This window comes from Melanostigma gelatinosum (genome assembly GCF_949748355.1).
Source record: "Melanostigma gelatinosum genome assembly, chromosome: 8".
In the NCBI taxonomy this organism is placed as follows: Eukaryota; Metazoa; Chordata; class Actinopteri; order Perciformes; family Zoarcidae; genus Melanostigma; species Melanostigma gelatinosum.
The window spans coordinates 6,025,580-6,039,520 of record NC_136641.1 but is presented as its reverse complement, the minus strand read 5'-3'; the positions used below and the strand labels follow the sequence as shown (position 1 = coordinate 6,039,520).

At 45.0% G+C, this 13,941-nt stretch overlaps 1 protein-coding gene across 1 annotated transcript in view; it reads right to left on the bottom strand.

Moving 5' to 3' along the window:
- Positions 1 to 54: 54 nt before the first annotated feature.
- prex1 (phosphatidylinositol-3,4,5-trisphosphate-dependent Rac exchange factor 1) overlaps positions 55 to 13,941 on the bottom strand; it is a 73,184-nt gene continuing 59,297 nt past the window's right edge. Inside the window, exons 27-40 of the mRNA XM_079273247.1 lie at positions 11,544 to 11,632; positions 10,852 to 10,934; positions 10,091 to 10,181; positions 9,882 to 9,998; positions 9,754 to 9,795; positions 8,874 to 9,091; positions 8,546 to 8,648; positions 6,326 to 6,469; positions 5,163 to 5,277; positions 4,409 to 4,475; positions 3,057 to 3,232; positions 2,752 to 2,854; positions 2,371 to 2,438; positions 55 to 2,276 (exon numbers count right to left, since the gene is read on the bottom strand). Coding sequence (XP_079129373.1) covers positions 2,234 to 2,276; positions 2,371 to 2,438; positions 2,752 to 2,854; positions 3,057 to 3,232; positions 4,409 to 4,475; positions 5,163 to 5,277; positions 6,326 to 6,469; positions 8,546 to 8,648; positions 8,874 to 9,091; positions 9,754 to 9,795; positions 9,882 to 9,998; positions 10,091 to 10,181; positions 10,852 to 10,934; positions 11,544 to 11,632 — 1,459 coding nt within the window. The 3' untranslated portion in view covers positions 55 to 2,233. The remainder of the gene's footprint in view (positions 2,277 to 2,370; positions 2,439 to 2,751; positions 2,855 to 3,056; positions 3,233 to 4,408; positions 4,476 to 5,162; positions 5,278 to 6,325; positions 6,470 to 8,545; positions 8,649 to 8,873; positions 9,092 to 9,753; positions 9,796 to 9,881; positions 9,999 to 10,090; positions 10,182 to 10,851; positions 10,935 to 11,543; positions 11,633 to 13,941) is intronic.

Genomic DNA, 13,941 nt, shown 5'->3' with positions numbered 1-13,941 from the left:
CAAGTAAACGGAACATCTCAGCCAGGACACACTGTAAAGCAGGACAATTATGAGCACTGTGAACATTTTATTTACTAGCTTGTTAAGATTGCATTTACAATGATAATCTCAGAAAGATTCAACAAAGATCCTTTGTACAGTTATTTTCAAGCAACATAAAATTGCAAATAAGGTATATACAAAAAAAAAAAAAAAAAAACATTCGAATAATGTAAATAAATGTGTAATCAGTGACATATTTGTTTGTCCGGCTACACCAACATGCTGCAGTCATTAGATCATCTTTACTGGTGCCGGGTGCTTAAAACCAGGTTATGGTAACTAATGCTGCATTTGAGAGTTTGTACAATGCACACTGCTCAGATTAAGAGTGAATTTAAGGGAGATGATGATGCAAATACCCGCTGAGTCCTATGTGCCAGAAGGGGGATGTAGATTTACAGCGGCCATGCTAGTGCCGACGGATGCGGAGAGACTATTCCAACATGCACATTTGGAGGCAGACTGCTTTTAAATAAATTAAAAAGGACGAAGTAATCTGCCCAATGAGTGCAGCATGTCGAGACAGATTCATGAAATGCTCCTCGAATCTTTTTCAGTAAAAAGAAAAAAAGAAAAATAAGTTGTCAGTGAGGTTACGCTTCTCCTCCAATGCACAGGCATGAATACAAAATGTTTTATATACTATATTCATAAAAATAATCCAATTTAAGTTATAGCATCACTCGGACATATCCTATGTCTTTTTGTCCTCTGACATCGTTACAGTTTGTATGTACAAGAAATTAAAATCTTCAGTAAAATGATGTTACTGTGTTTCAGTCCTGAAACGATCCCTTTGTTTGAGTCATGAAAGAACTGCTTACAGTACGTTTTTGCACATTTTTGCACACTGCAACTTGAGTGGACCAATTCTTGTGCTTGTTTTAATACCCACAGTGAATACAACAGTTCCAAGACAACGTAGAAAACAATTAAAAAAACTCTAAATAATGTCTTAGTTAACAGAAGGCAATCCTTCAACTAGTACATTGGAATTAATATATTAATAATTTAAAAACCTCTTGACTTGGCTGCTTATTGACAAGCAGCCCGGTATGGTTTGTTTTAGCTTCCTTTGTCCTGATTCTGATTAGCTAGCTTCTGTTCATCTTCCCTCCCTTGCTCTCCCTGAAGATCCAAGTAACACTTCCTGATGTCCATACATATAAATAAAATACACGAGCAGTTAGGTCTAAAAAAGAAAAGAATGGCATGCCATTGGTCCTTTAAATACTGTTCAATACGTAGGCTGGAATGCTTTTAGATTCTTTAATACCTGATATATAGAAGTAAGGGGTAAAAATGCTCCTTCTGGACACAATAAATAACTATCCTTCATATAGTGCAGTAATACAGTACTCGCAGTAAACCTACAGTAATTGCACAGTAACTACATGCAAAGGGCTGAAGAAAGACCCCCCCTCCTCTTTATCATCCCTCCTTTCATCTGTCCCTCGATCCCTACTTCCATCCCTCTGTCGAGTCTTCCTGCACCTATTCAGCCAGCTACAGACGTGGATACAAGGGGATTCAAGTATTCGACTTCACTCGGGGTCCAAACACTCAGCCCTGGGGAACACCAGCCCAAAACACAGAGGCAGCTCTCTGGAGTTGCAGTTCAAGGCAACGGATAGCATCTGCATTTAGTATGACAGCCAGCTATAGGTAGTTTGGTTAATCCAGTTAATCCAGCCCGGTTTGGAGCGTAATCACTGTTGGTGTCTTCTGTATCTCTGGTGTCTCAAGCTGGCCTCTCCCTTTTACTGGTGTTGTGAACATTTTGCACCAGTTGTCAGCCTTGTGTAGGCAGACAGACAGACAGACAGACAAAGCAATGCTACTTCTATCTGGGAGGCTTCCCAGTATAACAGTACATGACTAGTCTGGAGCTTCAGGCTGCATCAGTCTCAATCTAGGTGCTCCTTAGTAGCTGTCATTAGTCATGTGTACAGTCTTGTTTAACCTGTATTTTGCACTGAGGACTTTAGTGGTATCCATGGTGGAATGATCCCTGTGTAACTGGGGCAGTTTGGTTGGGGGGGGGGACAAGGGTCTTTCCATTGGGAGCGTCTCTTGGAAAAGAAAGCAGTGAGACCTCTGTTATTGCCACCTCTCATCATATCTTCCTATTTCACATTCACCCTCTCTCTCTGATGTCTTCTCTGATGTCTTCTCTGAAGTGACGGTTTTCTTAGAAATCTCCATCTGAAGGCGGCAAACACAGCTTGAAGAGCCTGTTGTCAAAGAAAAACAGGAAATGAGGAGAATCCGCCTCATCTCAACACCATATCACGTACTGATGACATTGGAAGAGGTTTCATACAGTACCTTGGGAATGATGGAGGCATCTGGTCCATTACCTTGAGATTTTTAGCAGAGAGCTCAACTCTTGCTCCCTGGTAAAGAAAAATAAGTAAACATTATGCTACATGCTCTACAACGAGCAGATTACACTGAATCACTGAGCATTCAAAAGCAGACAATGTCTAGAAATACTCACTGGAACTCTTTTTGACTTTGATGTCATTTCATGCAACTCACAGATTATTATTTGATATGATTTTAACAAAGGCATCTATACGGTATGACTTTGTGCTAGAATAGGTGAGAAAAATGTTTGATAATTTGTTTAAAATAATTTGTAATGAACAAAATGTAGGTGCAAAGAAAGCACACTTTAGTGGGGAGGCCACGGCCCCTGAGCTTCACCTGTTTGCGCATGATATCCATGGTCGGCATGATGCAGCGCGGCATGAGGCCGTGGTTCCTGGCTAAGATCATCGCCTGCTCCAGGGTCACATTCAGGGTACATCTGCAAAGAACCAAACGGGTTGAGAGGGTCAGCTCTGTGCGCACCTCTGGATCAAAACACACTCATGGGGTTGTCCACACAAGTATGTGCACCAGCTGCAGGACGCCTCGAAGTAGAAACGTATTCAAAACGTGTTAATCTTTATCGCAGCTAGCGGTGCTACACAAGCGGTAGAAAAATGACGGCGTGGCGCCGGGCTGACCTCTGCATGCCTGTGCCGCACATGGTGATGTGGCACGCTCCCAGGCGGTTACACAGCTCGGAGGACACGCACAGCACGCTGACACCCGACGGGTGGCCTTGGGCGCTCGTGCGCACGTTGACGTAGGACTGCATCAGTCGACAGAGATCGTCCAGTGTGTTGAGGGGTCGCAGCAGCTGTGGGGAGGAGACGGGCCAGTGGTTTAATGGACTGCAAACAAGAAGGTACAGTGGCAAAGGTGGCCATCTTACCAAATCATCTACACTACGATTACGTTTTAAAATCCGTATTTCAGGAAAACCATAAAACCAACTCGTTTACAGTATACTATTAATACTGACGAATAACACAGGAATATCAATTAAAGGGACAGTTCACAGCAAAATCCAGAAATAGACATATTACCAGTAGTGCTATTTGTCAGTCTAGATTGTTTTGGTGCGAGTTGCCTAGTTTTGGAGGTATCGTCTGGAGAGCCGTCTGCCTTCTCTCCAGTACAACAGGACAACATGACACTCTCACTGACGCCCAAAAAACACAACGTCACTTTCCAGAAATCATGACGCGGTACTAAGATAATCCAAAGACCTTGTTGTGAGCAGTTTCACGGAGAGACTATTTTCTTTCAACCATAGTTGCAACATGAAACTTCTGAAAACAAGGCCGGCGGGTTATGTTAATATGTATTTTGGATTGTGGGGTTAACTGTCCCTTTAAAATGAGAGCGAATTAAGATTTCTTTTTTTTTTAAACAGTGAAAAAGTTGATCTGTATTATTTGAATATGTAATACTCGACTAAGTAGAGTAAGTGACGTGTTAAGATGGTGTACCAGCAGAAACCATTCAGAACAACACAAAGAGGTTCAACTCGTTGGCGCCTTTCTTGTAAAAGACGATGAAAACCTGAGAATGAGGCTCTAGATATTGAAGCTTATGTTCTAGTTGGTTTAATTCACTGGAATCTAGTTCAGCTACAGTCAGTTTGGGACACTAGGGTTTGCTTTCTAATAGAATCATCTCGGAGGTTCAAATGGATGCAGTTGTATAATGTTGAGGTTAGTTGGAGTTAATAGGGGGAGTCTTGGCAAACTAGTTGGAGGGGAGGGTGCGGGTTCCAGTGGCGGGAACAGGACTCCGGTACATCTTACTTTTGAAACGCTTGGTTGCAGGTCTCTAACTTCAAGGCCCAGTATCTGTGCTTGCATTTATATCCAGTCACAACGTTATATAAAAAATGGACTCATGTTACAAGAACAGGATATAAGTTACGAGACAAAAAAAAACACGTAGACTGTAAAGTAGACAGCAAAGGCAATAAATGGGAAATGTAAGAGAATAAGTGTATATTTACCTGGTCTATTTTCATCGCTGTGGTGTTCGAGTCCGTCGGGAGATTGGACTTCTCCAAATAGAAAGCCCTGTATGGGGAAAAAAACATATCTAGTTCCAGCTTCTTCTCCTCTGACTCAGTCTGTGTGAAAGCTGAGTCATCCAGCATCTCAAGCACTACTCCAGAGAATATTACAGTACATATTTCATCATTTATTGATGTTGCATGAGTAATTTCCTGGGGATGAACGCACACACGAGACATCACAGCCCTATTAATTATTATTATTATTTTACAGGGCAATAAAATAACAATCCAAAGAAAAAAACTAAATAAATACATCGGTCATATATGCAGCTCTGTAAATCTGAACTTTATGAACTGAAATTGCTGAATATAATATTTTACACTTCTTTAAATGCACATTTTTACTGTAAACATTTTGTAAACATTGTATCTTGCACACGTGATATCTAAAAAAAAATATAATGCAGACAGACGTTATCAAAAATGTACAACATTCACTGTTAACCACGTTCATATCAAAGGCAGTCGAATAGATATCACACAAGCCGATGTCACTACATGAGCCACTGGTCCAGCTGAAGGATTCAGCTCTCACCTTGAATAATTCAGGACCTTGAAACTCGTTCAAAGAGCAGCGGAAGCAGCGTTTCTGCTTGCTTATGCAACATCACAGGGTCGACTCTCCCTTTAAGGTTAAATATATCCCCGAGCGCTAGTGAGGGCTGCGATGCGGTGTAGCACGGCGTACCTGAGCCTGCGGTAGTAGGCCTTGACCTTCTCCAGTGAGACAGCGTTGGTGCGCTGCTGGAACTCCTCCATGGCTGCGTAGTCCTGCTGGGACACTCCCTCTGGACGCTCCAGTGCTGGATGGAACGGGCAGGAGGCATTTAGGTCAACACACATGGGTTACGCGTTTACACGATCGCATGTGTTCATGCCCTCCAACCCTAACCCTCGCATCTTAAAACCTCATCACCTCATCATCAAATTTAAACTAACACGAACCAGCCTCAGGCGTAATCCTAACCTTCACTGTGAAATAACATTTTGATAAAGTGTTGAATGCCTTAAATCTCCTTACGTAAGAGGATTTTCAATCCATGAGGACATATGGTGTTTCAAGATATGGCCACGCACTCACACAAACTTCAGCACCTGCAATACCGTAACACTCCGCCCCCCCAACCTGCAGCAAAGACATTTTTCCAGTAGGTGGCAATGTTCAACCACAGTTCTGCACTGCTGAATGGCTCTGAAGCTGCGATGCAGCACTTAACTCCAGTTGAACTACATGAGAAGGATGTGAGCTCTGTCATCGGGTTAGTGTTCCAACTGGCGCTCGTCTCTGGAAGTATAATGGCCATTTGGCAGACAGGTCTGATGCCTGACGCTATCCATTCACACTAGGCCAGCAGAGACTGATGGAGGACTAGAAGGCGCACGGCAGCAGAGGAGAACGTAAAGGTGGAGTGTCGTCAATGGCCGAATAAAAGGCTTCAATCTAACTTAATAAAAGCTCGAGCTTTCAGGAAATGTGCGTGTGTGAGAGGCTTCGTAATGCTCTGAGAGTGTTTCTAAATCATACAACTCAATGTGTGGGGTGCAGAAGTAGTTTCCTCTGTGTTCAACACAACCCTCCCTGAATTTGGCCCCATTGACCCAAACAGTGTGCTGAGCATTGCACAGACGTCTTGGTGAGACTCTTGTTTTGTTTTTTATTTAACAATGCTTAAATTAAACTACCTTTTAATGCAGAATTTTAGTTCATGTTCTTGCTTAAACTAAAATCCTGTAAAAGACTATTGGTACACAGACGTATTTTAAAAGGAACACCACGCAGGACCCCTCGCCACTGTTGTGTGGTGCTACACCTCTTTCTCCACAGCCTTCGCTCCTCTGTCCCGGCCTTACCCCTGGTGAAGAGGACGGTCTGCAGCTTGAGGCTGACTCCGTTTTGCAGTCGGGTGGGCAGCTCGCTGAAGTGACAGCTGTCCAGGTACAGAGTGACCCTCAGGGCCTGCCGGCTGCCCTCCACCTGGTAACACACCGGTGTGTCTGCAATACATGGACACAGACGGGGGAGAACGTTAACAAGACCGCACTGCTATCATCCTGGCTGTTCACTCAACACGTGAACATGTGTTGAGTGAACAACCGGTGAGGGGCTATGAAGTCCGCGACCCTCAGATATTTAGTTATAGACTTTGTAATAGTCTTTAGAGTGAACAAGAACACACATACGCAATTCAGCATTAACAACAGAGCAGTGAAGTTTTACAGGCCCGTCACTCTCAACGTGTATTAACGTCTACATTTGTAGAGTCCAGGTTTCCGATGCCAGTAAAGACAGCACAGACGTACTGCTGCGTGACTGAGCGTCAGCAATCAATTCAAATTATTTGTATTTTTACTAAAGCAGGATTTCATAAAACTATCAACGAAATGAAATGTGGAAAGCTCCCCGTGTCTCCAGCGTGGCCTTACTTTGGCTTTGACACTGCCACAGAGCGCACGGTAATGGGGGGAAAAAAGACACAAGTCCATTTAAATAGAACATGGGTAATGACCCCGTGTGTTAGTCATTTTCGGAACATCTGCACGACACGCGCTGTGGTGTCTGTTTTTAATGTAACAGCTTCTGGCAAACACACTGCTGGGTTGAGATGTTGTTAAATGGACAGAGGTTGATCCCCGTCATGGAGGACAACGACACATGTACTATTTAGATGCATTTGTTTCATCTTCAAACTAATTTGTCATAACTGGATTACTTAAGCAGAGCAGTAACCTTTTCTAATTCTACAAACAATACATGACGAGTGATAATGCAGAACTTGGAGGTTTCTGACTGTGGCACATGAGCTGTTCTTAGAAAATGGAAAAGATGGCCTTTACTGAGCGACCTCTAGGGTCAGCGCTCTTTGCGAGAGAACTCATCAAGCCGTAATCCTGTGGAATTGGCCGTGATGCCTCACAGTCTGTGGTGGTCACACGATTGTGCCCCACCAATAGCTCCCGGCCTGCTGAAGATGCTATTAGCGAATCAATACTGTCCAGTGGAGGCTGTCGCCACAAACCACCTGCCTGCACTGCAGCATTCTGAGCAGGAAACGCAACTTCAGCGTAGCCGTTTGGTTCAAAACGGGTTTCTTTTACGTCAAAGTGTAGCAGTTTGGGTCTGCACACTGTGTATGAATGACCAAGTCAGTATGCGTCAGTATTGGTTTGCATGTTCGTGCAAAAATATACCCATGCCATGTGCACACTAAATACTTTTTGCTGCAGAGCGTGATCCTAGAAGAACAAATCCCCTGCTTCATCCACAGCACTGCCTCCCAAAATGGGAAGTGCATGTTGTGCTTTTCCTTTGAGCGGCAAATCTCTGCCGGCCACATTGAGGCGGCTGAAAGGAAGAACTGATTCAGGATGCGGCCGTCCTTTTGTATCTGCTGGCTTTAAGGCTGCTGGTGGCCGGTGAGCACCTTCAGTGAATACAGATACCGAGGTTATTAAAAGGCACAAATGCGCCCCGGTCACGTCGGGACGCTCACAATGCCCACTGTGAACAACCTGCGGTGCATTCTCAGTTGAAGCTGCTGCAGTGCACTCTTCTATTCAAATGCTGACTCTGAAATAAATGCTCCGACTTTGGGCGGTTTGGCGGGACGGAAGCGATGCAAACCTCAAAATCTGTTTCGCCCTTTTCATGCAGCGGAGTATTACACACGAGTTTACAGTAGTGTTTGTGTATATCCGTCAGTGCCTCCATATGTGTCAGTATTTCATGCGTCTCAGAGCAGCACTCTAGTTTGAATGAGTCCCTCTCAGAGTCTGTCAAGAAGGGGCCGTCTTATCTTTAACACAAGGCCAACGAGGACTCTAAGAGGCCGCATGCTGTGCCCTTGTTTGAGATGATTTATGGAGCCAGTATGGTGTTGTTTTAGCTCCCTATTCAGTCCACTGAACAGAAAACAAAAGCGGCAATGATAAAATGTCAATTTCGCCCTCAATGGCTTCCATACATTCCACACAATGGAACTTTATTCAGAGTTGGTCGAACCACACAGCTGCTCATTAGCAGCGGTGTGGTTTGAATGGGCAGAGTCAGTCTTTCTTGATGGAGTCTCTTACTTGCGACTAGACACTCATCCTCCAGTTGCCTGAAGAACACAGTGACTTTGTCCAAGTCCAACAGGGCCGCCTTGGTGTCCTCCAGCATGGTCCGCTCCTCTTTCTGCCGGAGAAAAAAAGAGAGCTCAGTCGCAGCGGGAAAAGAGTTGCAATGGTCAGAAGCCATGCAGTAGAGGACACCTGCATTGCAACAGGACAGCCACTACATCTCGATGTTTGCTTGAAACTGCGTCAGGTAAGACTTTTGTTTTTGTTTTGAAGTAATGTATCCAATGTATGAGAAGCTACATCACAAATCAGTTTACTAAAGGAAAACATCTGTGCTCACCAGGTGTGGCGCCAGCGTGGACTGGAAGTGCAGCAGCACGCCGATGACGGATATTTGCTCCAGCCACTTGCGGCTGGTCTCCTTGCCGTCCTCCTGGTACTCGCCGGCGTTGTTGAACCGCGACCGCAGCGCCGCCAACAGCTGCTCCGCCAGCGTGCACAGGGCGCCCGTTGCCGCCTGGCAGAAGATCACATCCCGTCGCAGCTGCAGAGACGTGTCTGTTGTGAACAAAGGGGGAGATTATGGGGACGATCAGTGGGCAGAAGAGGGTTATAAGGCATCATAACCTCCCACGGTAACCTTCCTCGTGTCTCGGAGTTGCTCCGGTACAAATGCTTTATTCCATTAGCCTGGATCCCCTGAGAGGATACCTCCCACTAACTAGCGCCACATGCCACTGCGCACATTTCAAAGTGACTGGAGCATCATGCGCTCTGACACCAAGCTCTCATCCTTGTACAAACACACAAAACAACCTGGAAATGGAAATGTACATACATATGGCTATATTACTACGCTGGTCATTATTGATACAAAAATAGACGTGCATTGTTTCAGAACTAATGTGACAAACGAAACAAAGACAATATAAAGTCCCATGAAACTGTATTCTTGACATCATCAATAAATATTTCAGTTACAATTGAATAACCTTTGAAGATGTCTTAAGGACCTGCAGATGCCCTGATGTAGAACTGGCTGTATTCTCATATGATGGATGAGCTCATTTGCAAAGTGCTCTAAACTGTTGGAATCATTTAAAATACTCCAGTTATGAGACCTTTCCTGCTGCCGAGCGATTCTCTCGTTCGATTAGTCACCGGCGCCTTGCTCCGACTGTGAACCGGTCTCGATCTACAACGCGGACATGTTACTCTACCTGTGCACTTCAGCAGAGCCAGGAGAAGCTGGTTCTTTCCATCTGTGGGGACAGAAGGAAAACAAGCTGACTTTGATTGTAACCGTAGACGAATCACATGCACGTGTGTATGCGCGTGTTCTGCTAACCGTCCACGAATCGCTGCAGGCTCTCCACCAGGGTTTTGATAGAGATGGGCAGGTTCCAAGGGTCCTCCTGGATGATGTAGCGACAGCGAACCGTCCAATCTTCCGTTTGTCGGAACTCTGTTCACAAAATATAAAATAAAATCCAGGAATTATCAACATGACAGCACACCTTTCTGGCGGTACACACACACACATTCATGAATACGTACCTGGTTGGCTGTGGTCAGAGTAAAAGTGCTTGGTCTCCTCACAGGCCTTGGTCATGACTGCTCCTTTGAGTAGGCTGTTGATGGAGTCAACCTGTGCGCAGAAATTAAAGCACAAAGAATATATTGTCAGGTGATCTTCGCCCCTCATGTTCTTTCTTCTTCCAGCTACCTTCTTTCTTTCTTTCTGTCTGTGTCATTCACACAAACACACACACGCACATATATAAACACAACTCTGGCTTCTGGCGGAGTCTTCCAGCATTAACAACAACAGCGCTCGTGATTGTAGGCCTCCCTGAGCTGCTGCTTACATGTGCAAAGAACTATAGCAGTGAGAGTAGCCCACAGGGCAGCCACGGGACATCAAATGCCGGCAAGAGGTGATGAAAAGATGGCGTGTGTGTGTGTGTGTGAGGAGAAAGTGAGAATGAAGGAAGGGAGAGAAAGAAAGGAGGTCAAGTAAAAGATGAGAGAGAAAACCAGGATCTTGAGCAGAGGACAGAAAGCTCCTCGAGGTAACTCAGCCCAGATGTCGACTGATTACTATCACAATCATCTGATCCAAATCGTTTGCCGGTGGTGGTGGGGGGTGCTTAAATGTTTTGCCTGAGTTTAAAGTTAAGTCAACTCAGTTTGTCCTCACGTCTTCCAAAGTGTGAGTTTCGGAAAAGATTGCCGCCACGTCCTGTTCGAATTAGATGGAAGTTTGGAAGTCCCAAAATAAATGGATGGAGTACTCCAGGCCGGACCCCAGAACTAACCTGGTTGAAGAGGTGCTCGAGGCAGCCGTGCAGCTTGTCCTGCTTGTCCGAGGGAATCCTCATGTCACACGGCAGCTCATCCCCTAGCAGCGGGAAAATAAAACACCAAACAAAACAGTTGAGGAGAGATCACACATCTTTGGACGCCAGCGCTCATTTTTAGTTGACCATCTGCACTTCGCAAACACGTTTCTATCCATCTGTTTTAATTTAAATTTAGATGAAAAAGATTGGAGGGGATGAAGGCCACTAAATCATTTCAATTGAATGCCTCGTTGTGGACACAAAAAACGAAGTGATAAACAGCGTTGGACACATACTTGGCTCACGGAGCAAAAATGTGACTGCGGGGTTACGAAATGTTGTGTCTGAAACGTCTGACCACGGTCACCGCCAACTAACATCTCCAGTATTTCTGTGTTTTGGCGCTCTGGAAGCGTGACATACGATCAACATTATCACAAACTAAAGAGGAGTTGCACTTTTTTATTTTATGCAAACATCCATTACTTCTCGTCTTTGTTTGACACTCAGGAAGCATGCTTCGGCCTCGCTCATGTTGTTTACGTTAAATTCACTTTACACGTTCTTCTGTTTGGAGAGAGACACGTTTGTATTCTCGTGTCGGCTCTTTGGTTTGTGAAGCGATCGTTGTTTCACATGAAAGGTCAGATATTCTACATTTCCTTTACCTGATCCCATCTCGTCGCTCCCCAGGTACGAGCTGTTACTGCGCACACTGGTGTAGGACAGGACCGAGTCTCTGTTGCTGTTGCATTCGCTGTAATAAAGCACACACACACACACACACACACAATATAAAGCAACGGGTTCATTCCGTTCTCAAACCACAGAGGATTTGGAGAGTTGCGTCTTGTAATTATGCTGCCAAGTAATCCTTCTGATTTACAGTATGAAAGACCGAAAGGTAATTAAATGTTTCAGGCAGCAACCAACCGCCACTGGTTTACACTCAAGAGTCCCACACATTTCACAGATTAACAAATACATTTGACTTGAACGCTGAAATGGAGCTCGCCTCTCTGCCCCGATACATTTACAAACACAAGCTCTCTGTAGCTTGGTGGGTTCCTTCGTGCCGGGACTTACAATCTGCCTGAGACAGTTTTGCAAAAAAAAAACAAAAAAAACGGCATGGTCTGGTATTTATAGTCATGCATCTACATGATTCAACATGATTACCGGGAATACGTGGAAGATTTATGTGGCTCAAATTATACGTCGCTCCAAGTCAGCACGCTCGCGATAGCCTTCGGAGGACCTCTGAATGATTCACAGGCTGAGGTAACATGACAAATGGCCTACGAGTGCCTACGGAGCGACAATTGAGGGCTTTGTCTTTCTTTTGCTGGTGGCCAGCTTAGAGGGATGACAATGTGGGGGAGTAGGGGGTGGATATCACCTGCTGGGTTATTCCGTGGTCGCTAATGTGTGCATATGTGAGTGCGAGTGTGGTGGTGTTGGGGGTGGCCTGGCTACGCCAGAGCTGCTCCAATTATGGGGAGAGAGTTAATACGACCATCTTTTAGTCGTTTGGCTTGAATTCTCCGCTGGCAAACACTCAACACTCACACACACTCAAACAAGCACACTGTGTTACACTCTAATGCTAATATGTGTGTATGCACTCGTAAATCCAAGTTGTTTTTTTGTCTTTGTTCTCTTTCCCTCCACTCTGTCTAATCATACTCCAGGCCTCCCATTGCTTTTCTGTTTATTTGTTGCCGACTATACACACAATTCCCCCCATAAAACCCAGAAAGTGAAGGTTATTAGAGACCACACGTGAAAATAAAGATATACATTAATATTTGGAAGAGTCGTTCTCTTTAATATTATTTATTAATTGATTGTGTCAATGTGTGTCCTGCATTACTCTCCTAGTAGGTGTGTTTTCTGGCTGAATTCAGAGGCACACACACACAGAGAAAGAGGTGTCGTCTAAATTTAACCACACGCCTCCTGCCAAAAGTGTGAGCACCACTGTGACAATTATCCCGCTTGTAGTAGCGGATCTGGCTTAAACCTAAACCGCACGCACGCACGCTCACACACACACGAGAATATCAGAGAGCGCTTGCTTCGTTAATTGTAGCCGTGTCCCATTTGCAAACGGTGTAGATGTAGCATTCACAGTGGAAAAACGGCCCAAAGTAAAGACACAAAAAAATGCCAGCGTGCAGACTGAAACCACTTAAATTTTTAGTGTGGCATTAATGGACATATTGTCCCACAATGCAATGCACATTAGGAACCGAGGAACTACTCGGCTACTAAAAAGGTTGAATGAAATTTGGACGTTGCTGCGACAGCTTCAGGGACATCCCGGACAACAAAAACACTGATGACTGTGATCCGTTTCAGCTGGGTCCGGACACAGTCGTCTTAATTCGAGACAAAAGGTCCTCGCAGGGTCATATGCAGATACGGGAGCCAGAGATGTACGACATCGTACCAGAGTTTAGAACAAGCACTACTTGATCACCATTTCATTCTTTCCACCTCATTTCTATTTTTATGTCTTTGACCCCCCCCCCCCCCCCCCGGTGTCTGAAAGTGTCTCTCTCTTCTGTCCCTGTTTTCACATTATGTTCCTCACAAACTGTACTCAGGCAGTGGCCTCTGACTGTTGAGCTCTGCCGCGGTCTGTCACCACCTCGGGCTTTCATGTCCGATTCTCTCAGCGAGACTCAACAAAAAAGAAAAGCTTTCACTGCTCGCCTTCTGAAACACAGAAGCATCTTTCATCACAATTGGGCAGATTCATCCAGGTTCACTGTGCAGCCCTTGAACTGAGTTTTTTTTTTCCACTGGGCGTCTAAACCCTGAATAAACACCTCACGGTGTGGGTGTGTGTGTGCACACCACACAAACAACAGTCTACATTTCTCCAATGCATTTTATTGCGATGAAGTCACGTTTCACATGGCGTGGCCGGGGCCTTAATGACAGAGTGGGTGAGGAGGCCGCGCCCCAAACAGTCGGCTCTATTATACACCAGCCCACCACACCAACAACCAATAACTACATCTTAGTGGGTGGTGGAGGGTGGGGCTCAGTGGAGCACTG